The sequence below is a fragment of the Misgurnus anguillicaudatus genome, chromosome 14 (genome assembly GCF_027580225.2).
Source record: "Misgurnus anguillicaudatus chromosome 14, ASM2758022v2, whole genome shotgun sequence".
Taxonomy (NCBI): domain Eukaryota; kingdom Metazoa; phylum Chordata; class Actinopteri; order Cypriniformes; family Cobitidae; genus Misgurnus; species Misgurnus anguillicaudatus.
The window spans coordinates 8,764,989-8,791,026 of NC_073350.2; the positions used below are offsets into that span (position 1 = coordinate 8,764,989).

The following is a 26,038-nucleotide window of genomic DNA, read 5'->3' on the forward strand; positions in this document are numbered from 1 at the left end:
CTAAAGTACTTTTTACTTAAGTAAAAGTAAAAAAGTAGATGTTTAATGTACTTAAATATTAAATATAAACCAAAAAAATTGAAATTATGAAATGTAGTGGAGTAAAAATTATGATAATATGCTTTGGAATATAAGTTTTCCAAAAAAAAAAAAAAACACTGATTAAAAACAGATACTTGAAAATTTACTTTTATGTAGAAAGTAAAATACTTTAGTATTTTAGCATGAAAGCAGTATTTTTCAATGTGTGAAAGCGTCCTGTATCATAACTAAATCTCTGCCGCTTATAACAACTCAAACCGTGTGAAAATCCGGTAAAAATTAGGGGAGTTATGATTATTCCTCATTAGAAATGAATGCAAGGGAGCGCACTGGAGACCCATCCAAGATGGCGGCCGCGCGATACAGCTCCAATAGGCAGCTCAGTCTACGAGGTGTCTACGTATATAATGTCTATGCTTCTGATTGTCTGCAGGTGTGACGCAGTGAATTTTTAATTACCTAAACTCCATCAAAGCTTCCATCGTGTCGATATTGTCACATGTGCAAGTTGAAGGTAAGTTTAATATATGATTTTTTTAAAGTTAATTTTATTTTTTGTTTTAGAATTTGTAACTTTAATATTTGTATGCATAATGTAGTAAGATACATTAATAAGGCGAATGCGATTGTTAATAAGGCGAATGAGATCGCATTAATTTACTATATCATCATGGTGGGTAGTAAAATTGTTAAATTAAGTGGATTTTTTTTCCAGTTTTTATATGATACAGAAATATGTGAAAATGAAAACAGAAGCGAATGTAATTAAATCGTCACGTCGCATATGGCGTGGTCACGGTTTTAGTCATGCACGTTGCAGCTCTTAAAAACATAATACTGTATAAACTACCGCTTGAAATATGTCCTGTAGTTATTCTAGTGTTGTTTGAAAAGTTATAATGTACAATAAGTTGCAGCTTGCTGTTTCGACATCGTAATTTGGCTGTTTAGGACATAGACGTAATTGAGCAGGCGACGCGTCGTTCCAGCTGTACGTTTTATGGTTTTAGTATGATTCAGGAATATATTTTATGTAACTTCAATCTTAACTCAATATTTTTTTGTTGTTTTAGGTCATAAAACACCAACGTGATACTACTTTACTTGTTTCTTCTGTTGATGGTTTAGGCCATATAACGTGTTTTATTGTTTTATATTGTTGTGTTAATTATTTACACTTCTCATACATATAAACAATCCATTTACATTTTAGCATTTGTTTAATCTGACGTGGCAGATTTTCACCTTACAAAAATTCAAACGTTATACCATAAGGCCTTAGGGTTGCCAACCGTTCCGTATAATACGGAATCGTCCCGTATTTGACACATAAAATTCTTGTTCCGTATTGAACTGATACGGAACGCAGTTTGTTCCGTATTTTATGAAAATTAATTCAGTGCAAATACATGACCGACACATAGCTTATAATATGCCAGCCATGAACGAAGACCGCGTCATTTGTATAAGAAAACCCTGACGGTGCGGTAATTTCTCCCTCTGTTTGTCTATCAGCGTAGCGTTTTTAACATCTTGCAGCCCCATCAGGGAATGCCCTTTTAATTGGTCGTTTCAGTCATTGTGATGTCACGTATCATAGCAACGATGACGACAAGTGACAACAGCGGGAAATGTAAAAATGACTGCATCTGAGCAGCCGGCGAAAAGGAAACGAGCACAAAAATATAGAATTCAATGGGAAAATGATTACCTGTGGCTGGAATGCGTGAGGGGCAATGAATACAAGGCCAATTGTACCATATGCCGTCGCGTTTTTTCTGTTTGTCACGGCGGAGTGTGTGATATTAAGCAGCACGCATGAGGAGATAATCACAAGAGGAGCGAGAGGCTGCGGGCACAGGATGGAGCAATGTCAAGGTTCATTGTCCGTCAGTCGTCTCCAGAGGCTCATATGGTATGTAATTATGTGGATTTTTAAAACTCAAATATAGTTGATAAGAAAGTGATAGGCTAAACCTGTACTATTTCTCCAGTGCTCTCCCTCTATCCTGTGTCCCGCTCCCCCTCGTCTCATAATGTGTCAATCATTTCTGATGGGTTTCTTATTAAATAATTATGGATTTAGATAGCTCAAGGTTTAAAAAGGGGTGGGGTCTTTGAAGAGGGCGTATTATAAACTTAACAAAACCATGGTTCATTGTTGGCAAAATGATCACGATAGCCTTTATATTTCACATCTATGTGGTTCAGTCTTGTATACTTATTAGGCATACTTTGCTATTCATTAAATATTTAGGCCTAAGAAGTTGTATGAAATATGTATCTAAATTTATTAATTAGTTTCCACTATTTTCACCAGAAGTCTTCATTTAAGGCGTTATTTTTTTCAAACCCCCCCCCCCCCCCCCGGCGTTCCTTATTTCCATTTCAGAAAGTTGGCAACCCTAGGCCTATTGTTTATTTAGAGATGCATCTGACAAAATTGTACTAATGAAGTATAATGCAAGAAATATTTATTAGGACCATATACTCAATGTGTTCTTTGTTTCTAGTCAACATGTTGAGAAAGAAAATAATTAAACCTGAACAGGATGCCAAAGAGCATGTGTTGTCAGGCAAAGACAAAGCCTTCATTGAGAAACGATACATCAACGCATATAAAGGTATGTTGTGCATCACACACAATGTTTCTCCATTTATAATTTTAAGCACAGGTTAATTAGACATTTTTTTTCTAAATAGTACAGTTATAATGTAACCAAAGTCTACTAGGGCCGGTTGCTCTAGCTGGACGTAAAAAGTTAGGCGTAAGTACTACGTCGGGCTTTGCTATGTCTGGCTTTGTGCAAAAAATGTATGCCTGTTCGACAATCTAAAACTAAGCAGGACTTGCAAAATCTCCGCCCTGCCCGTCGGGCTATCTTGAGGAGGAAAATATATTTTAATGTTTTTCTTTGTCTCAGATTTAGTTAGGTAATTATATTGTATGTATTTCTGCGTCCTCTTGTCAGTCATTATCCTGACGTAACAAGTGAAACTGTTAGGAAATGAAGTGAAAGCATAAATAAAACCCATCCTTCAGTGTGCACGTCTGATGCATGCGCTTCTCCCTGCTTCGCTCTTCACGAGCACCTGGTTGCTCTTGCCACCCTAATGGCTACACTCAGCATAGACCAGTGTTTACCAATCACTGTGTTGCGGCACACTAGTATGCAGTGACCACTTGTTTGGTATGCTGTGGAAAAATAACTGTTTGGAAAAGCGTTCGAAGCTAGCTAACAGGTTCCTGAGTTGGTCACAGCTGCGTGTTTCACTGTCATCAATTCCAGCCAGGATATCATTTGTGTTTATCAAAACATGATCAAGTTTCACATTAATGTGAATACTACGTTTAATACAGTATAATATTCCAGTTTACCTAGTCATTTAAGCATTGCAATAGAGGTTTGTGCAGATCTGTTAATGCTTAGTGTTAAAGTGGTGTGCCGTATGAATTTTTTACTTATCAAAACTGTGCCGTGGCAGAAAAAAGGTTGGGAAACACTGGCATAGACCATGCACGTTCCTGTGTATATGCTTAACCGTATTGATATTTAAGATGCCATTTGCATAATGCATCTCATTGACACATATTTAAGCTTACAATTCTCTACGAAGGCCTGTTTTATTAAAATGCTGCATTTAGACATGTCCAAAGCTGTTAATACTGTCAAGCAACTCGACACAATTGTCAAATACCCATAACTATCATTTAAGTTAATAAACAATTTATCTGAGAGTACAAACAAGGTTATGTTATCATGCTCATTGTACTGTCAATATTATTTAATGTTATACGATAATACCCACCTTACATGATTTTAAAAATAATTTTTACAGGTGTGATGACAGCAACATTCTTACTATGGTAAATCAGTTTTTTATTTCGTTTTTAATGTTTTAGTTATAGCCGATATCGGTGTATATTTAAAACGATATTTTGAAATGTTATTATTTATACAAAACATATTATGGCAGCATCCAAGTGTATTACATGCACGAACACTCTTTTGCATAAATTTCTAATATTGGATGGTGTTGTGTTCTCTCTTTTATCTGTCTGATGAAGGTCTCAGAGGCTTCTCATGGGATCAAACGACCACATGATAGTAACCACATCTCAGGTCCTCCTTCAGAAGTCCCCTTGCACATCTCCGGCTCCTTCAGGAATGCAGAATTTAGGAGAAGAGCAAGAGTCAGATGATCCAAAGACGAGCTGTGTGGAGGACGTTATGACCGTAAATTTACCTGCTTCAGAATGAAACCTTGCTCAAGGAGGAAATCCTGGAGGAGATCATCCAGAAGCAGACGGTCTCTCCCAGCCTTCTACAGTACATCACAGCGTAAGTGCCTAGTCACAAAAGTGGAATTAACTTTTCACTTCCATTTTTGCCATGAATTAGGCAGTGAGAGTTATGTTATTGTCAAACCTAGAGTATCAGTGTCGACAGTAGATTCGACTATATAAGACATTTTTACAGAAAATAATATTTTGTTATGGTTATGGGCCGGTATGAGATTTTGGCAATATGATAACCTTATGCAAAACTATCACAGACTCATTGTGTTTCGTTATTGCCATTGCAACACTAAAATGCATTATCAAATGTCTGCGTATACAAACAACAACTTTTTAACTGGACACAATACATTTTATTTTTAAGCAAAACAACGGGTATGCCAGGTAAACATAAAGCCTTTAAATGATAATATTTGTTCCAAAATAGATATTTTGTAATATATATTAAATGTAAACATAAAATCAATTACTTTACTTCATATATTAATTAATTTTGTGTAAACACAGCTCATACATTTAAAACGCGACTATTCGTTTACAGAATAAAAGTTTTTGTTTACATAATTATTATACACAGTACATCAACAAATATTATGTATATAAATACAAACACATGTATGTATCATTTTAAGTAAACAATATATTGATGTAATAAATATTTCTATTTATATATGGAATAAAGTATATGTAAATATTCAAAGGTTTATATACATGCAAATGTTTCTTAAATATATACATACATGTGTGTGCATTTATATATACATAATTATTATACACATTACACACACATTTAATATGTAAACAAAAACTTTTTTTCTGCAAACGCTTATGCTGAGTTTACACCAACCGCGTTTCAGGCGTCAAAATCGTGTCTACCGCGCCTAGTTTGCAGCTTGAACAGTTTGAATGCATTCGCGCTTGTAGAGCGGAGTAGACGCGCGGAAAAAGCAAGCATTTGACGCATGTCAGAGGCAAACTTCTTGTGGGAGGGGCAAGTGCTATGCGGTTGTCTGTTTGCAATATGACTGATGTTGATCATGCATTCATCGAGAGAGTTACCAGTTTGTATTTGGTAACTACTATAGGGGGAAATAAACGGCACGGGTCGATAAACGTCACGTGACTCAAAAGTGAAGTGTGTATAACAACTTACCAGGTTGCCCAAAGTCCTCACCGACACTCTTCCAAGTGAGGTCCTTTTTATTCCTGTTTCTATAGACATAAGAACTTGTGTCGTATAGCTCCGGGTGACTGCTTACGGACAATATCAAGCGTTGGTTGAATGAGTGACTCCGGGCGGGGCTGCCACCACAACAGCAAGCAGGCTCCTGATTGGTTAACGCGGCGCGAAATTCCGCCAAAGTTCAAATTTTTCAACTCGGGCATCAGCCAAGTGGCATGTAACATCCATGACGGAGTACCAAATTAAAATAATAAAAAATATAACCATTAAAAAAAAACATATGTTTGGATACCAAATGCAACTGCATAATCATCCACTTGTTTTCAAATGCAGTTTACTCTTAAAAATCCTGTCTAAAGTCTGACGTGTAGTGGAATTTTGTTGATTTTTTTTTATGGTAATCTTTTGCAGTTGAATCCTTGCATGAACAGTGGGACTCTGTGGCTAAAGAGATCAGCTGTGAAACTCAGACTTCACTCCCAAGTGTTGTCAGGTAAAGAACGGCTTATTTTTTTATTGTATTAATTAATCAGATGCAAATATACTTACGTTTGTCTGTTTTTCTGTCTGTATTATTAGTGATCCTGTTGTTAAAGAGATCAGTGCATGCATTCAGGAGGACATAAAACGGTAATCCTTTGCCTTTAATTTTATATCATGATAACGATATGTATAACGGTAGAGTTTTTTATGTTTTAATAAGGTTTAAATCTTTAATACCATAGAAATGTTCATAATTCTCACAAAAAACATATACAAGCATAGAAAGAAGATAAAAACAAACAAAACTCAAGCTCTCTGAAGATAAACAGTCAATGATATAAGAATGATCATAAATAATTATGCATGTATGTGTATATATATTTTATTTAAGGTAGAAAAGTGATTTAATCAGGAGCAGTGAGAGATTTTCTCTCAATGCTGTTTGATTAACACGAGTGACAGACAGGAGCAAAATTAGGTAACTTCCTCTTTAAGACCAAAGTCCGGATCCAATACACTGTTAAACATGCGCTTTCTCTTTTAGCTGTTAACTTTCTCTTAAGACCTTCAAAGACAGGAATTTTGATAAATTTTTGACGCAATTGTGTATTTAAGGCCAATAAAGCGGAAAATGAGAGACAAAATGAGAAAAAAAATCCAGAAAATCACATTGTCTGATTTTTTAAGAATTTATTTGTAAATTATGGTGAAAAATAAGTATTTGGTCAATAACAAAAGTTCATGTCAATACTTTGTTATATACCCTTTGTTGCCAATGACAGATATCACATGTTTTCTGTAAGTCTCCACAAGGGTTTTACAGACTGTTGCTGGTAGTTTGGCCCATTCCTCCATGCAGATCTCCTCTAGAGCAGTGATGTTTTAGGGCTGTCGCTGGGCAACACAGATTTTCAACTCCCTTCAAAGATTTTCTATTGGGTTGAGATCTGGAGACTGGCTAGGCCAATCCAGGACCTTGAAATGCTTCTTACCAAACGACTCCTTCGTTGCCCGGGCGGTATGTTTGGGATTACTGTCATTCTGAAAGATCCAGCCACGTTTCAATTTCAATGCCCTTGCTGACGAAAGGAGGTTTTCAGTCAAATCTCACGATACATGGCCCCATTCATTATTTCCTTTACGCGGATCAGTCGTCCTGGTCCCTTGGCAGAAAAAGAGCCCCAAAGCATGATGTTTCCCCCACCATGCTTCACAGTAGGTATGGTGTTCTTTGTATGCAACTCAGCATTCTTTCTCCTCCAAACACAAGAAGTTGAGTTTCTACCAAAAAGTTATGTTTTGGTATTATCTCACCATATGACATTCTCCCAATCTTCTTCTGGATCATCCAAATGCTCTCTAGTAAACTTAAGATGGTTCTGGACATGTACTGGCTTAAGCAGGGGGACACGTCTGGCACTGCAGAATTTGAGTCCCTGGCTGCGTAGTGTGTTACTGATAGTAGCCTTTGTTACTTTGGTACCAGCTCTCTGCAGGTCATTCACTAGGTCCCCCCATGTGCTTCTGGGATTTTTGCTCACCATTCTGGTCATCATTTTTACCCCACGGGATGAGATCTTGCGTGGAGCCCCAGATGGAGGGAGATTATAAGTGTTCTTGTATGTCTTCCATTTTCTAATAATTGCTCTCACAGTTGATTTCTTCACACCAAGCTGCTTACCTATTGCAGATTCAGTCTTCCCAGCCTGGTGCAGGTCTACAATTTTGTTTCTGGTGTCCTTTGACAGCTCTTTGGTCTTGGCCATAGTTGAGTTTGGAGTCTGACTGTTTTAGGTTGTGGACAGGTGTCTTTTATACTGCCAACAAGTTCAAACAGGTGCCATGAATACAGGTAACAATTGGAGGACAGAAGTTACAGGTCTGTGAGAGCCAGAAATCTTGCTTTTTGTTATTGACCAAATACTTATTTTCCACCATAAGTTGCAAATAAATTCTTAAAAAATCAGACAATGTGATTATCTGGATTTTTTTTTCTCATTTTGTCCCTCATAAACCCCATTCACACAGACCTTTGGTTCCAGAAAATACCCGTAAAATTGCCAGACAATCGTCTGTGTGAACACGAACTCGTCCCGTTAATCTTCTGGGATTGTTGCCGGAAAGAGGACCTAGTCAGATACACGGAAACCCTCTGTGTGAACAAGAAGCCGCAAGAATGCCGTAATGGGCGTGTCGACAACACAAGTTATGTTTCAGCTCCTTACAACGAGAGATAACATGTATATAAACAGTCACCACGAGAAATGTTGCAAACTAGATTGAAGCAGTTATCAGGAAATGATAAATGAGACGCATAAACATTGACACAGTGCCGTAGTGTGGACGCGCGTGTCATGGCAACATGAAGTTGGTTCAACTCTTTAAAATGAGGGACTTACAACATTCACGACGAGAAATGTCAGCAAACTGGACTGAATCAGAATCAGGTAAGTTAACTTGTCATTTCTGCGCTGAAACGGAGATCTGGTCATTCAGCAGCATAAAAGAATATCGCGTCACATGCTCATTTGAGCTATAATAAACACAAAGAGAAGCTACGGTAGCCACCACCGGACAAACATGTCATCATCGGAGACAACTTAGTACAAAAATTGTCACTTTGGATAAAAGCATCTGCCAAATGCATATAATACCATAAAGCCCAATAAAGTATGTGGACGTGTATGCTAAATGAGATTACAAATTGGACTTGCCCATAGCTTTGAATGTGCTTTGATGTCAGCAAAGAAGTTATCTAGCGGCTGAATTGCTGAAGATAAACAATGCAATACAAGGCTTGCATTTGTTTTGTAAAATTTAAACCACAATCGCTCATTTACGTTTTTTCCTTGAAGGAAGTTAAACATTTTGGCTTTTGTGGTGATATCGAAAGTGTCCACTGTATCTTTTCTATTTGTAAGTCTTATGTTCATTTTATCATTTCTCGCAGGACGGTCTCCCCAGGATAATCTGGTTCCTTGTGATGATCTGCTGCTCAGAGGTCGGTGTATAGTGGATGAGGTCTTCTTTAGGTAAAGTCAACACATTAGGACGTTAACCATTATTAATTGGTTGATAACCGTTGCGTTGATTTAAAAATCAGATATGCACCTCTGGTTTAATATATGAATTTAATAAAATGGCAATGATCTTTCTCTCTCAACGGTTGTGTAGCTTATGTTTTACGGACAGGATTCTACACTTCTCAGGTGAGCCATTTGATACGGTGCTTTCACTTGAATGTTGTGTTTTGTAAGTCAGAAATGTTTGAACTTGTCAACCTTAATGTTTCAGGGTAAATTATTGAGAACAATTCTGTTTGGAGTGAAGCGGGTGACGGCGAACAACCTGGAAACGTTCATATTTATCCTCTTCCTGTTGGTTTTTGCCATTGCCGCCGCTCTGTATGTTTGGGTAGAGGGTGAGTCCATTTGAAAATGCTTCTGTTTTGCATTTTGTATATTATCAGTGGTGTATGAAGTAGTGATGGGAGAAATGAAACTTTTCGAAGCTTCGAATCAATTAAACCAATTGCTTTGAAAAATAATTCAGTTTTTCGAAGCATTCAAAACGCTACACACGCTGGCAACACCTGCTGATCAAAATAGTGACAGATCTGTCCAAACGTTTTACAAGATTTTTATTAAAATGTGTTAAATAATTTTTTTAACTTAATTAAAAGTGTATTATGTGTGTTAGTTTTATTTAGGGCAAACAAATCATTAAAACTAAATCCCCTTTTAATTATGCACATTTTTGTCATTAAATTTGTCTATAAACAAAAAGTAAACAAAATGGTAGTGTTATTAGTCAAAAGGATGAATGTTTTATGAACTTAATAAAGCATAATAAAACTGATCTGAGATATGGATAAAAGATCTGTAAAAGTTAAGTTTTTATTACCTTAGAATATGCCGTTTTTATCTACATACACTGCGGGTCTACTTACATGGAAGTCGTCATTTTGCGCCTTCATGTTTCTTAAATCCACAAACTGCTCTACGGAGCGTATTTTGTCACTACATTGTCTCAGACGATGACATGTTTGTCCTGTGGTGGCTTTCGTAGCTTCACTATGCGTTTCGAAAGGGAGGTGTGAGCTGTGGACTGAGCCATTGGTTGCAATTCACATTCTCACCGCTATATGCCATTAAACACTACTTAGTTTACCTTTAAACAACTAAAGCTAGGGCCACACCAAAACATTTTTTTATCTTATCAGTGAGAGATCACAAACGTAACAAAAAATTTTTTCCTATAGTGTGTTGGTAGTCGCTATGTGGTCATCAAACATCTTCAAATTCCCTTTACATACCGTATATACCCAAATATAAGACAAGGTTTTTGTTAACACATCTCTTATAGCGCTGGCCAAACTCTGTGAGTTGAACATTTTTATTTACATTTGCATCTCATTTATTTGCCTCCTTACACTTATTCTCAGAAATTCTTCCTCTACAGATGTGTTTTGCACCGAACCTTTCAGGATTCCCTTCGCAGGGAAGGTGGAGATCTGCTGCTTTGACAAAACCGGCACCCTGACAAGTGACAGCTTGGTAGTTCGAGGTGTAGCGGGGCTTATAATTTATTGTAGGACGAAAGGTAAAATTGCAGGGTAATTCTAATTCGCTCCTCTTTTTTCCAAATCGTAGAGAAGGTAAAGAGGTCACACCAGTGTCAGAGATCCCATTTAAAACGCATCGGGTGGTGGCCACGTGTCTGGTAACGCTGGATGATGGACAGCTGGTGGATGATCCGCTGGAGAAGGCTATGCTAACCGCAGCAGACTGGGCACTAACTAAAGGTCTAGATTCATAAATAAATGGATTATATACAAATTCCTGTTGGGCATCCCTGTAGTTATTATGGTAATCCTTCTGTTCTGTTTAGATGAGAAGGTGTTTTCTCGCAACATAAAGACTCCATGGCTGAAGATCCATCAGAGGTTTCACTTTGCCAGCGCTCTGAAGAGGATGTCGGTGTTGGCGTCGTACGAGCGTCTGGGCTCTACGGAGCTCTGCTATATCTCCACTGTTAAAGGCGCTCCAGAGACACTGAGAGACATGGTGAGAAAGTTTATCTTCACAATGCAGTAAGTGTTATTTTAGCTAGGATGTGTGCTCACACACTTTTGTCCCATGGTTAGTCTTTACTTGTTTGAGTATAGAGCCTAGTGGTTAAAGGAATACTCCAGCCAAATATCAAAATTGCCCCATGATTTACTCACACTTAAGCAATCTGATATATATATATATATATATGTCTATCACATTTAGAGTTATTTTAGTAAATGTCTTTGCTTTTCCAAACTTTATAATAGTAGAAAACAGGATCAGGGAACAACTTCTGCCTTTAAACACCAAAAAAGTGCATTCATCTTTCACATAAGTAATCCACACGGCTTTAAGGGGTTAATAAAGGTCTTCTGCGGTTAATCGATGCGATTTTGTAAGAAAAATATCCATACCGTACTTTCTGGACTGTAAGCCACACCGGAGTATAAGCTGCATCATTTCAAAAAGCGTCATGAAGACAAAATAACATATATACAGTAAGTCACAGTGGACTATACGTTGCGTTTATTTAGAAAATTATTTCACAAAATCCAAGCCGAAGAACAGATATTCTGGAATGGCAAGTTATTCAAATAAACAGTTGCATACAGAACTTTCCTGGAAGGTTGAGGCTAAATTAACCGAACAAGCCAACTGGCGTGAAGTTTGCATACTCTTCATTCCACATTACAGAATCTATTGAATTACATAATTACAGAAGCAGCATATGGCGGACCCTCGCGGCTGTAAACGGTAATGTTCTCTCTTGCCTCATAAATGTTAAAATTAATAAAAAAATAAATTTTAGTCGCACCTGATGATAAGACGCAGCACCAGCCAAGTTATGAAAAAAATGCCGCTTATAGACTGAAAAATACGGTACTTAAAACTTTATAATCTGCAATAACGATGATATAATCTTCCGGTAACGGTGGCATCTTGGACTCATGCGAGAGTTTAAGCGTAGCCAGCTTTGGTTGCCATGGGTACATTGCACAGTGAGTCCAAGATGGCACCATTGCCGGAAGCTAGTTGTTATAGTTTATAAAGTTTAAATGTGGATATTTTTCTTACAATATCGCATTGATTACCAAAAAAATTGTATTATCCCCTTGGAGCCGTGTGGATTACTTCTGTGAAGGATGGATACACTTTTTTTGAGCTTTAAAGTCAATTTTCCTGACTATAAGTCGCATCAGTCAAAAAATGTGTCATGAAGAGGAAAAAACGTATATAAGTCGCACTGGGCTATAAGTCGCATTTATTTAGACAATAATTATTACTTATTTTGTTTGTTAAGTCTTTCTCCGTTGTCTTTAATTTAATGTTTCAGTTAACAGTTTTTTTCAGGGGTAGGCTACAGGAGCAACATATAGCGCCCTCTCTAGGGTGTAGATGGTAATGTTTTCTTTTGGTTCATTTTAGTCGCTATGAATTAATTTTAACATATAAGTCGCACCTGACTATAAGTCGCAGGGCCAGACAAACTATGAAAAAAAGTGTGACTTATAGTCCGGAAAATACGGTACGAAAATAACTCCAAATGTGTTGGTCTGAAAGATGATGGACATATTTATCTCAGATTGCTTGACTGTGAGTAAATCATCGGGTAATCGTGATATTTGGCTGAAGTATCGCTTTAATGTTAAGCCATGGTGCTCATGTAGCCTGGGCCATAGATACACATAATAAAGGCTAGATGTCTTACGGCGGAGTCTCTAAAGTCATCACCGGCAGCCATCTTGTCACAGGCAAGCTTTCCGGTGGGCTCTGTGGTACCTGATGTAAGCTGAGTGATCTGCACGATCACAAACACTCTTATCTCGCCGAAATCTTGAAGGATTTACCAACGCTTTGGTTTCTTACAAAAACATGTTTCATTGACATTATTTATAAGAATGCAGTGTCATAATAACTAGGGTTGTAACTAGGGCTGAAACGATTCCTCGAGTTACTCGATTTACTCGATTCAAAAAATTCCTCGAGGCAAAAATTCTGCCTCGAAGCCTCGTTAAATTCCTATGACGCGCACTACACGCGCCGAGATCTGGTTCACACGGACCGTTGTTCAATGTTCAGGAAGCACGTCATAGCGCGTGATACATTTTGAATTTAGTTGGCGCGATGGCGGAGCGAATATGTCCATAAACGGCAGAGAGAGACTGTCTAAAGTTTGCGATCATTACATTCAGCATCTGAACTGAAACCATCCACTGTTGTTTCACCAAGCGTCGATGAAACAAGGTAACTTAGCTTCCGCTGATTTTAATCCCATACTGTATTTGTAGCGATGTCGTTATGCGGTTTGACTAGATATGATGTTTAGCTTTGACGTTTTTAAGTAGTAAACGTATTCACGTTCAATTGCAGGACAGTATAGTTTAAAAAAGAACCCCTTGACACACACGCATGCACTACAGGTGTGTGTACCAAAAAACGGCACCACAGTGCAATCATATATGGGCAACTTGTAATCTGACATTTTGTTCAATAATAATAATCTCTGTCTTATTGGAGTTTAGCATTAGGAAGTTATTCTCTCTCACGCGAGTCAGACTGATCGCGCAATGCATCACATATGCTTAAACTTTTATGTAGCCACGCAACAATAATTTCAGCATGCATTCACTGTATACAACGGGACGTGATGTTGTGATTTTTCGAACGGATTCCTAACCTAAAATGCACCGCAATGCAAGTGATGCAAACCAAATGCAGCGTTCTATTGAAAAGTAATGTATGTATTTCTGCAGTACCAAAATAATGCAATGAAGCAACTGAACGTCTGACTGGGGTGTCACTCTTCCTCACGCCCAGAACGCGTGCACACACACAAACACAAGTGCACGTGCGCGCATACACACAGGTTGTTACCATAGCAAATAGGCTCACCCCAGAAATGATATATTATATGTTAAAAGCCTAATGGTAAATGCTGCAGGTGTAGAAATGTACATAAACCAGATATTTACTTTGATGTCAGGGCTAGATTACAGCATGAAACCTGTTGTGCATATTAATAAATTAAAGTGTTTAATTGTTGGCACTAGCACTTATAAACACTAAATGGGTAAAAAATTGAAATAAATAGGCTTATTTCTTGGAGCCAAATACCTCAGTTTTTTTAGAAATAAAAGCCAAATGCTTGAACATTTTACAGCCAAGTCATTTTCGTTATGCATTATTTATTTTGGTTGTTTAAAAACACACAAAAAAATTATCCGATTACTCGATTAATCGATCGATTCAGTGCTAGATTAATCGATTACAAAAAATATCGATAGCTGCAGCCCTAGTTGTAACGGTATACCGGTATGGCGGTATACTATGATATTAACTTTCACGATTATCATGCCGTAAACATTTGCTTATCCGCGGTTTTGGAGGAAAATAATAAAGCAGATCTCACCTGCGCTACTGCGCACATGCAACTTCATTTGGCGTGACTGCTAGACTCCACTCGTTTATGTACAGCAGAGAACATGTCAGAGCCAGAAAAAAATTTAAAATCTACAGTATGGAAATACTTTGGGTATCCGAAAAACAAATGCGGGGTTGTCCTTGAAGATGGATTTCCAGTTTGCAAGAAATGTGGAAAAAGAGTGGCTGCAAAAGGAGGCACTAAAGCCCATTTAAGTGATTTATATTACAGATCAATTGAAGTAGATTATACTTAGGCCATATAATAAAAACTATAAATTTCACTCACTATATGACGATGTGAACAAATGAATATATCCAGAGCAGCGCTGAGAGAATTTAATAAATATTTCATAATTTTATTTAAAATAATAACATTTAAAATAGTAATAAATTAGGAATCAAAGTAAATTTTTTCAAAAGTGTGTTTTTTTATTCAAAAAAAGTTTGATATAATTAACCATAAACCATATGTTTAACCCAAAACCCCTGACAAATCAGTTTTTTATTAATTTAAGGATCATTGTAGCTAGTGATTATTATAATAATAATGAGTGTTTAATACCGGCAAACCGTGAAACCGTGACAGTTTCTGAGACGATTATCATACCGTGGAAATCTCATACCATTACAACCCTAGTCATAACTACATCTCTGACGTTTATAACTAACCAAACAGATCGGTAGAATATTGAGCAAGTTATAGTTATTTAAAAAGTACATGCACCATTAAAACATAATGTTACGAGTGAGCGAGCTGACTGTGACAAGATAGGCGCAAGGTGCAGATCTCAAACTCCATTGACCAGCAGCGTGATCGAGACATCTAGCCTTTATTATAAATATCTATGCCATGACAGTCCTTTCATTGTGTCTATAGATAAAAATAGCAATGAATACTTTTATTTACAAAACATTATTGTGTTTTAGTTCTCAGAGTGTCCACCCAGTTATGATGAGGTGCACAGAGAGATGTCACGGGAGGGTGCGAGAGTCCTCGCGCTGGGATACAAAGAGATGGGACACCTGAGCCATCAGCAGGTACTCACCATTGATCAATGAATGACATCAGAATTGCTGGTGTTTTGTAAGATGTACTCTTAGGTAAGTTGGGATCGCTCTCTTTGTGTGCAGGTGAGAGAGGTGAGCCGTGATATGCTGTCTACAGGTTGCAATGATAACAGGTGACAACCCTTTAACTGCTTGTCATGTGGCCAGAGAGCTGCATTTTATCCAGAGAGAGCACACGCTGATACTACAACAGGCACCCGGTCAAGGTGTGTGACGTGACGTTTTCGAGATCTGTCTACTTGAACAGCTTTTTATTAAATGGCTGGTTTGTTTGTTTCGCAGGCGATTGGCAGTGGGAATCTATAGACGGTTCTGTGCACCTCCACCTCATGCATCAGTCTCAGATCTGATCAGGCGCTATGATCTCTGTGTGACGGGTGAAGGGCTGACCAAACTGTCCTACGACACACGATTGCTGAACGCCCTGCTTCCTCATGTGCAGGTCTTCGCTCGAGTTAGCCCCAAACAAAAGGTTAGTTTCTCTTATGACTATAAGAAAGCTAAGAGTTGATTATTTTAAATCACTACCAAGCTCTCTGGAATACAAGGTACTACACCAGTACTACTTAAATGTTTAATTTATCACTCCGTCTCTTCTGTTGTCAGTAAAATACCAAATACCTGCTGTTGAATCTATTTTAAATCAATACTTTCACTCATGTCATGTGGCAACTAGCTGTATAATGGTCATGTCAGGGTCCTGTCGGCATTTTGCTATAACAATCATTTGGATGTAAGTTATCTGCTTTTCATTGTGGCAGCATTATTTTCAAATAATAATTTAATGGCCTGCCGTCAATTATTCTTTACTTATAAGTTATAAATGCTTTGTATTTTGGTACTCAGCATACCATGAGGCTTGTTGTAACCCTGTATAACTGTGTTGATGTTCTTATCTTTGCAGGAATTCGTCATAACTAGCCTAAAGGGACTGGGTTTTGTAACACTAATGTGTGGTGATGGAACAAATGATGTTGGTGCACTTAAACATGCCCACATAGGTAAGACATGGTGCTTTATGTTAAAGCTCACGTAACACACGCTGTTCTGCATATCTGATGTTAATCTGCAGTACCTATAGAGTAGTATCCTTTATATCTCCGAAGAGTCTTTAGTTTTATCAGATTTATAAAAGACAGGTTAGCTTTACTTATTCTTTCCGATAACATGCTACAAAATTCGGAAGGAGGAGTTACAGGCTGCGGGAGGAGCGAGTCATTATTCATGCAACACTTTATACAAAACTGACTGGATAACTTATGATTTACTACGTGTTGTGTCGTTTATATAATATGCACTTATGCGTCTATTTCCAACATAACACAAAAGTCTTAATGCATGCAACTCATGACCTAGTTGGGACTTTTCAATGAAATCCAGCGTTCAACAAACACACACGCAAAACACCGCTGCTACCCTGAATAAACAAACTATATCCATTGTTTCCATAATGCTGGCTTTCTTCTCCTTACATCCAAAAACACCTTTTCTTTCGTGCCATTGTTGAGTTTGATATAAAACAAATCTGTCGCGTGAAGTGATGCCTGTGACTTGGCGTCCTTGGTTCTCGCTCTCCCGCTGTTTGACGTGTGGGTGTAGTCTTCCGGGGAAGAAGTGATGCGTATGGCTTACCCCTGAAACGTCAGCTGGACCCATAATCGGAAAAAAAACTTTCTAAAACTTGTACGAACCCTGGTGAAGTGCATTCGGCACAGAAATACTCTGTAACACTTTCAGACTAGGGGTGGCACGGTTCACAAAACCCTCGGTTCGGTTCGTATCACGGTTTTATGGTCACATTCTCGGTTCAGTACGGTTCTTGTTGTTATTTTTTCTTTTAATTTTTAACACTCCAGAAATGTATTATCTTATTAATGTATTAATTATCCATAATTTAGGATACATCATTAAAAAAGTTATCATGTAATCATGCACAAACTGAATTTGACTTTAAGCACATTATTGGGACCATCTCTGAGGAAAGCCAGGTGAGATTTTGATACAGCAAGAGGGAAGACATAGAAGATTTCAACATGCTTTTCATTTATTTGGCAAAAAAGAGAATGTGTATTGCCATCTACATGAACTTATGTGCATTTTTAGCACACAAAGATAACTTTTATTATCATTTATCAAACTTCAGTGTAGCTCTAAGATTTATCACCAAGAGGCTGCTTAAATACTGCAGAGAGTATATGTGGACGAGAGAAAAACATAACGTTTACACCTGTAATATTTAAATCCGTCTCTTTTGTCCACTTTTGACTACTTCTGTCCTGATTACTTTGAGGGGCAATTTATGAAATAAGATCGCGCAACTTTCACATGCTAGCAAAATGAAACTACGCGGAAATCAGCCGCTTTCGTTTTATCAGTGAAAGGCTAAAAATAGCGCTGTTCGTGTGTTCGCAGAAAAGACGTGAAACAGTGTGTTCAGTACCTCAGATTAGATAAATGGTCGGAGAGAAGGAGGTCTCCTGTGGCTGTTCGAACACATTCAACCCATAGACTGCAGTTCTATCTATTATTTTATTTCCGCTGGCGCATCCTCCAACTCAGACTTCCTTTTCTCTCCCACTTGCCATTTCTACACGTAACATGACCTGCAGTACTTTCACTCCACACCAGTCACCTCTTCTTTCGCGCGAAAGGGAAACACGCTATATGAGGTCACATACATGGCATGAGGTTACATTGCGCATGCCAAATGAACCGTTGAACCTTGCAACGCACACGCGCTCCGAACCGAGACAAGCGAACCGAACGGTTCAGATTTTTTTCATGAACCGTGCCACCCCTATTTCAGACAAACACATATAGGGCCCTATTTTAACGATCTGAAACGCAAGTGCAAAGCGCAAGTGAGTTTGTGGGCGGATCTTGGGCGCTGTTGCTATTTTCCCGGCGGGAGAAATAACTCTTGCGCCAGGCGCAAATCAACAAGTGGTTGGTCTGAAGTAGGTTCATTATTCATAGGTGTGGTTTGGGCGTAACGTCAAATAAACCAATCAGAACGCTATCCAACATTCCCTTTAAACGCAAGGGCGCAAGTTCCATGGCGGGTTGCTATTATAGCAACCCGCCATGACGGATTTACCAGGCGCACGCCAGGAGCGGTTCAGAGCCGAGGAGACCCACGTTCTTGTAAGAGCAGTCAAAGACAGAGAAGTTGTTTTGTATGGGGATGGGAGAAACCCGCCCAAATCAGCGTTGGTTGAACAGGCGTGGTAGGAAATAGCCACAATTGTCTCATTAGCTGGCTTCCCCATCGTTGCGCCAAGCGCTACAATGATGTCAGGAGACGGGGGAATCCCAAGCTTGCCAGCATAAATCGGGCACGCCGTGTAACGGGAGGTGGATCTGCGTACACCCTCACCACTGAAAGGGTTTGCTTTGAAATCGGAAACGCAAGAAAGGTCCAACCCCAAAGTACACTTACAAATCAAGTTCATATACATTAAGGTTTCTTATGAAAACATTTTAATTATTATTTACATAAAATAAACGTAATACAGCCACACAACAAACTTATGAAAATATTTTAATCGTTATTTGCATGAGAATTTTTTAACGCAGCCACACAATACATAAAAGCTATCACCACAATGCTCACCACAATGGTTTCCCTTATCTCATGTATTAATATTTTTTATTGTAACAATTTATAATTTGCAAAATTAACTGTTGCATCTGTGTAGATTAGATAAGCAAAGTGTGTGCGCGTTGTGCACGCTATACATTATGGTCAAGCATGCGCCCTTCAAATAGCATAATGAACTACGCGCAACTGACTTTAGACTAGTTTTTTTTTTTTTTTAGTAGCGCAATTGTTTTTTGAAACTGCAAAATAGCATCAGGGATGGTTTGGGCCGGAACACGCCTCCTTTTTTGTGCTGAACCGCCCAGGAGGGCAAGTTAATTCCCTAGTTTGCTGACGTGCGTCTGTGGAGGGAAAAACCCGCTGTGCACCGGTGCAAAATACGAAATGATACATGCGTCACTGACAAAGTCAATTGCGCTGGGTGCAAGATAGGGCCCATAGAGTTATTTTAGTAAATGTCCTTGCTTTTCCAAGCTTATAATGGTAGAAAAGAGGGATCAGGGAACAACTTCTGACTTTAAAGCTCACAAAAAGTGCATTTATCCTTCACAGAAGTAATCCGCATGGCTCCAAGTAGTTAAAAATGGTCTTTTGCGGGTAATCAATGCGATATTGTAAGAAAAATATAAGGTTTTTTTACTTTTTATAACTAGCTTCCGGTAAAGGCCCATCTCACGGGAGTCACTGCGCATGTACCCATGGCAACCAACGCTCACTACGATAAAACTCTTATAAAGTTTGAAATATGGATGTTTTTCTTACACAATCACATTGATTACCCATAGAAGACCTTTATTAAACTATTGGAGCCATGTGGATTACCTCTGGGAAGGATGAATGCACTTTTTGGGGGTTTAAAGTCAGAAGTTGTTCCCTGATCCCTGTTTTCTACTATTATAAGCTTGGAAGAGCAAAGACATTTACTAATATAAATCCAAATATGTTCGTCTAAAAGATGATGGTCATATGTATTTCGGATTGCTTGAGGGTGTGTACATCATGGCGTAATTTTGATATTTGGTTGGAGTATCACTTTAAGTGATAATATTATTGACTACAGGTGGATCTCGCCAATATTTAAAAGATTGTTTGACGTGGGATTTCTCGACTCGCTCTGGGTTCTGTGTAACTTTTATATCTGTACTGTTAAAACAATCGATGTGCTTAAATCCTAATCCAGATTTGTGTTTATCAGGTGTGGCCCTACTGGCTAACGCCCCAGAGCGTATCCCAGAGAGGAAGAAGAGAAATAAAGACGAAGAGATTTCCTCTGTAGATCCCAGACCTCCGCCAGTCACAAGTTCAGGGAAACTCACTTCACGTGGAGCCAGACAGAGAATAATTGCACAGAGAGAGGAACAGCTCGCTGCACAAAAAGTGTTTCATCTCTTCTATTTATGTATTTACCTTTAACATTTGATGGGTGATCTCCTGGTATCTGTGTTTTAGACCCATGGCTGTGATTAATCTTTTGCTTTTTTAATGCCACGCCATAGGAGCGGATCAGTCAAGTACTACGAGAATTAGAAGAAGATCAGATACAAGTGGTCAAACTGGGCGACGCGTCTATCGCTGCTCCGTTCACATCTAAGCTGTCCTCTATTCAGTGCAGTAAGTCAAACTCCCTGAGTTTTAACCTCTCTTGACTCAATTCCACTTTCATCTGGGGAATTATCTTAATGTTCAGTCTGTCACGTGATAAAACAGGGCCGCTGCACTTTGGTGACCACCCTGCAGATGTTTAAGATCCTAGCATTGAACGCTCTGGTGCTCGCCTACAGTCAGTCTGTGCTTTACCTGGAGGGGGTGAAATTCAGCGACTTTCAGGCGACACTTCAGGGCTTGCTGCTGGCCGGCTGCTTTCTGTTCATCTTGAGGTCAAAGGTGAGATAAGAACAGGCATAGATTAACGCACGGGCCTACTGGGCACTTGCCCAGGGCACTGGGCCAGCAGGGGGCCCTGTCAAATTTACTGTGTCTATTCTTTTCAAATAAATATTTTAATTTTATTTTCAGTAAAATTTTGTTAAATGTTGAGGAATAATGTGATTTTTTGCAGTTGCAAAGTATTAACTAGTAAATAAATGAAATAAATAATTTTAATGTATTGCTGCGCTGTTGAGAGGAACATCTGGAGGCGAGTGAAAAGCTTTGCGTAATATCAAAGTCATGCATAGAAGACGGTTACTCAAAAACCAAAACAAAAATGAGTTTAAAACCACAACCAAGTGGATCAATGATAAGAAAGCACAAAAAGGACAGCTTTTCCTCACCCTGCCAGTCAGCAACTGTAAAGGAGAACGTTCATTTTCTCTAATGGCAAGAGTAAAAAACGAACTAAGAAGCAAAATGTGTCAAGGACATCTAAATTCACTGTCTTTAATGGCCATTGAATGCGATCTTGTGATGGAACTGGATTTTGATGATGTTGTGGAAGCGTTTTCTCCGAGGAAATCGAGAAAGATACCCCTCAGCTAAGATAAATTTAAACCAAATTTTTTTGTTCTAAGCTAAGGGGCTGGACACATGAAGCTTGTACGCCCGCGGCCGGCGCATGTTTTCAATTGATTCCAATGGAAACTCAGCGTTTTTCAAATAAGCAAGCAGCTAGCGGATTTTTTCCGCGCTGAAAACCGGCGCTCAGGGTTTTGTCGCACTCAGCGCTGAGAGTTCAAAAATATTTAACTTTGAGTGAAAAGCTCTGCTGGTCAATGTCAGTTCTCACACAGCCGTCCAATTACAGTGGAGGAGGGGCGGGACATTACCACAGCAACCAACCGGGTCACAGCTGAAGTATCACAGCTACCAAAGCGCTCAGCTGAAAAACAGCTGGCATTCGGCATCCTCAAGGTGTTTTCAGCTGCGTTTAAAAGTTTTGGTGTGTCCAGCCCCTAAATGCCTGTGGTGAACGACAGTTACACATGAAATGCATTCTCTCCCCGTGTATTAGTGCCATTGTTAATCCTGTCAGATACGGCATACAGGCAGAGGCGAACCAACACTTGAGCCCTGTGCATACAGGTGCAACGCTGTTGCCCAAAAAATTGATAAAGGGGGCCTTTGACACATCCGTGCCCAGGGCACATCATCGCCATAATCCGTCCCTGGATAAGAACTGTGAGATGATAAGCTGATTGGGGTTTATGATACCTTCTCTTTAGTAATTATTGTGTTTTTGTTCCTCAGCCTTTGAAGACATTGTTAAAAGAGCGGCCTTTACCCAACATCTTTAACCTGTACACTGTCCTGACAGTGCTGCTGCAGTTTGCAGTCCACTTCTGCAGTTTAGTGTATCTGTATAAAGGGGCACAAAGCAGAAGCCCACCCAGGTATGAGTGGATCATCTAGTGCAATTGTTTGTTTGGAAGGACATGCCAACCATGTAGGCAAGTTTGCCTTATGTTTCATTTTTCTTCCTCTTCTTCTCATGCAGGGCAGAGCAGTTTGTAGACTTGTACAAAGAACGGTACATAACGGTACGTTCTGAATTACACGTAAGAACCTATGGTATATCATTTATCATTAAAACATTTTGGACATGATGCATCCGCCATGTTTTCTTTGTCATGTGATTCATATGTTTATGTTCAGACCTATGATGCGTAATAAGAACAAACGTGACCATTATTTACACATGCGTTGTTTAACAATCACAGACTTTATTTTCATTTTTGGGTGAACTCTAATCCCTTAAAATAATGTCATTAGTGACTCACCCTCATGTCGTTCCAACCTCGTAAGACCTCCTTTCATCTTCAAAAACACAGTTTAAGATGTTTTATATTTAGTCCGAGTTTTCTGACCCTCCATTGAAAATCTACGTACGGTATACTGTCCATGTCCAGAAAGGTAATAAAAACATCATCAAAGTAGTCCGTGTGACATCAGTGGGTCAGTTAAATTTTGTTGAAGCATCAAAAATACATTTTGGTCCAAAAATAACAAAAATGACGACTTTATTCAGCATTGTCTTCTCTTCCGCGTCTGTTGTGAAGTGCATGCGCGAGACTAAAGTCATGTGACTGCAGTGACGTGGATGATGTGCAACGCACCTGACGTGTTATCTGGTGCACCCCAGCTGTTTTTTTTGTGCACCCGGGCTTCGTTTACAATCTGAGGGAGACGCACGCTGTAAGTTTGGAAAAAAAAACTTCACAAACATGTCTGAGGATAAAACGTCACTGCAGTCACATGACTTTAGTCTTGCGCATGTGCTTCACAACAGACGCGGAAAAGACGACAATGCTGAATAAAGTCGTAATTTTTGTTATTTTTGGACCAAAATGTATTTTGGATGCTTCAACGCGTTCTGGCTGACCCACTGATGTCGCATGGACTACTTTGATGATGTTTTTGTTTCTTTTCTGGACATGGACAGTATGCCGTATGTGGATTTTCAGTGGAGGGTCAGAAAGCTCTCGGACTGGATATAGAACATCTTAAACTGTGTTCAGAAGATGAACGGAGGTCTTACGAGTTTGGAGCGACATGGGGGTGAGTCATTACTGACAATATTTGGGTGAACTATCCCTGTAAAAAAAAATGAGGAATAATTTTTTTTTTATTCTATTGTATTCTATATTCTATATATGTTTTTATTTGGTGTCACCTCAGCTCGTGTTGCCCTGCGGGATAGTTAAATGTCCAATGAAGGCACATTTAAAAATTTAACCAGAAGTAGTAGTAAGTCATGCAGGTACTTTCGCCTGCTGTTATCCAAATACTATAAAAGCAGACTTACTACTCACCTCACTGTACCTGCTTAGTATGAAAGTAGGCGATTTCGGACTGAGCGCTTGTATTGTTCCCATAATATTTTCTTTAGTAAAACAACAACTGTATGCTCATGCACCAGCGCCCCTCCTGTCAGGGGTGTCACATCCTTCAAACTCTCTTTCCCCTTGAGCCCAGGATACATTGCATGATTTTTGACAGTGTGCGACATGGATCATTTAAGCATGTAGATTGTATGATCATGACACCTATTAAATTGAAGGCTTTGATGCCTGCGACATACGTTAACGCAGGTTCACCAGCATGCGCTAGTGGTAAACAAAAACCAGTATGCAGGTCATAGACGCAAACACACTGTGCGTTGATCTTGCTGAATTTCTGACACTGTCAGAAAACTATCGTAGGCTATCTTTGAACGCAAGACCTGGAAAACGGCCATCTTTACACCTCTCTCACTGAACGACATAGGACCACCGATCACAGAAATCAACACAATTGTTTCACAATAGTAATCTTTCGTCTGGGACAGCCAAAAATCGTGCAGTGTATCCTGGGCTTTAGACGCACATACTTACAAAAATAAAGAACATTAATAAAATTATAACAAAATGAATTTTAAATGTACAAATTTATAAGAATTTCATAAATGGTAAGTACGGCCCCTACAAAGAGATATTCAGTATGTTGTATGGAGTCATCCTTGATTCAATAGCTTTGTGCATTTTTAGTTATTTACTGAAACAATTTCCTGAATCATAGCTTAGTTTCTGAGTGACTGTTTTTTTTTTAAATGTCTAATTAAGTTATTTCAACAAACTATTTCCTCAGGGCCATCCCTTCATGGAGTCTCTCCGAGAGAATCGGCCCCTGCTATGGAGCATGTCAGCAGCTTCTGCCCCTAGTGACCAGTCTGTAAACAGGATTTACAGGACTATGGTACTTGAACGGTGGCATTTCTGTGACATCCAAAAGGAGGAGCATAAAACTCATTACTATAACACACCTCAATGTTTCCATTTCTCTCTTGTCTCTGTCTTTGCTCTGACTTTAATCTTTTTTTTAATCTTTTGTTATGTTTTCATTCTGTAAAAAGACAGATCTGTGAAAAACTTATAAATGACTAAAAAATGCTGTTGATGTGCTTTTATTTAGCTGCATAGCTTTTTATGGTGTCAATAAGTGTTTTTTACACATTGTATTACCCTAGTTTTCTATTATATACTTCAGTATGTCTACACTGCACTACACTGTCTACCACAGTATTACCATCTAATAACATCAATGAACCATGGTACTGCTACAGACATTTGTTCACCTTTTAATGGCTCAAGTTAGTGATAAGCTTGGATTTTATGGGAAACAAAATACATAATTTGACAGTGGTCACTTGGAGCCTTAAAAATCATACATTGTGATGCAAATAATATCAATACGATATACTACACTACAATATACACTGTAACACACTGTGAACGGTGTCACAAAAAACTAGCAGTGCTACATCATTAACCTGATTATTAGGATTAGTAATATTACTGCATTGGAAATTATTGCAGATGTAGGAGTGTAATACAAATACAATAGACTCATTGGTTATGATATCCACACTTGTTCTGAGTTATAAACTCATTCATCGAAAGTGGCATGATCAAAATAATAGCAGTGTAAAGTTAAATTTGAATATTAGTTTGTCTCATTTTTGTCCTTTATTAAGAAGAAGGGGAAAGCAAATGTTTGCCTATTGTTATAAAGTATATATGCTGCTAAGTAAAATGAAATGTTCCCTCATTGCTCAGAGGAACAACTTAATTTGATTATAAAGTTGATTTGAGAGGGTAAAATGTATAAAGAAATGATCTCAAATGATTTAAAATGGCAACAAAAACAAGGCATATGGAAGAAAACAAGCAACTACTGTTAAAACAGATCGATTAATAGTCAGGATGGCAACGTGTTTCACTTTTAGAAAGATCAGAGATGATCTAAAATGATCTGTAAGTAACAGAAGACATCTGAGTGAAGCTAAGCTGTTTGCAAAAAGCCCCAGTAAAGCACCATTGTTGAAAAAAGACATGCAGAAACACATTAACTGGCCCAAAGAAAAATTGTGTAACATTTTGTGCCCTGAAGAGAGTAAAATTGTTCTTTTG

At 38.5% G+C, this 26,038-nt stretch overlaps 1 protein-coding gene across 2 annotated transcripts; it reads left to right on the top strand.

Moving 5' to 3' along the window:
• The first annotated feature begins 453 nt into the window (after positions 1 to 453).
• Positions 454 to 25,018, top strand: LOC129428181 (endoplasmic reticulum transmembrane helix translocase-like). Of its 2 annotated transcripts, XM_073875814.1 has the most exons (20): positions 454 to 556; positions 2,556 to 2,666; positions 4,112 to 4,385; positions 5,937 to 6,018; positions 6,105 to 6,155; positions 8,959 to 9,040; positions 9,183 to 9,217; positions 9,303 to 9,429; positions 10,470 to 10,574; positions 10,661 to 10,812; positions 10,899 to 11,074; positions 15,651 to 15,759; positions 15,847 to 16,025; positions 16,458 to 16,554; positions 20,350 to 20,531; positions 20,651 to 20,765; positions 20,842 to 21,038; positions 22,341 to 22,483; positions 22,588 to 22,630; positions 24,717 to 25,018. In XM_073875814.1, the coding sequence occupies exons 10-20, from the start codon at positions 10,779 to 10,781 to the stop codon at positions 24,975 to 24,977; spliced, it is 1,536 nt and encodes a 511-aa protein (XP_073731915.1). In that variant the 5' UTR covers positions 454 to 556; positions 2,556 to 2,666; positions 4,112 to 4,385; positions 5,937 to 6,018; positions 6,105 to 6,155; positions 8,959 to 9,040; positions 9,183 to 9,217; positions 9,303 to 9,429; positions 10,470 to 10,574; positions 10,661 to 10,778; the 3' UTR covers positions 24,978 to 25,018. The 2 variants fall into 2 exon arrangements, with proteins under 2 accessions (XP_073731915.1, XP_073731916.1); XM_073875815.1 differs by lacking the exons at positions 454 to 556; positions 2,556 to 2,666; positions 4,112 to 4,385; ... (5 more) ...; positions 10,470 to 10,574; positions 10,661 to 10,812 and adding an exon at positions 15,413 to 15,523 and having other exon boundaries at positions 10,935 to 11,074; positions 15,617 to 15,759.
• The last annotated feature ends 1,020 nt before the right edge of the window (positions 25,019 to 26,038 follow it).

Excerpts from the sequence above, each read along its gene's own strand:
- LOC129428181 (XM_073875814.1), top strand. The coding sequence starts at position 10,779 with ATGCTAACCGCAGCAGACTGGGCACTAACTAAAG. Across the intron at positions 10,813-10,898 it reads AGACTGGGCACTAACTAAAG|ATGAGAAGGTGTTTTCTCGC; the intron begins GTCTAGATTCAT and ends TGTTCTGTTTAG. Across the intron at positions 11,075-15,650 it reads CAGAGACACTGAGAGACATG|GTTGCAATGATAACAGGTGA; the intron begins GTGAGAAAGTTT and ends TGCTGTCTACAG.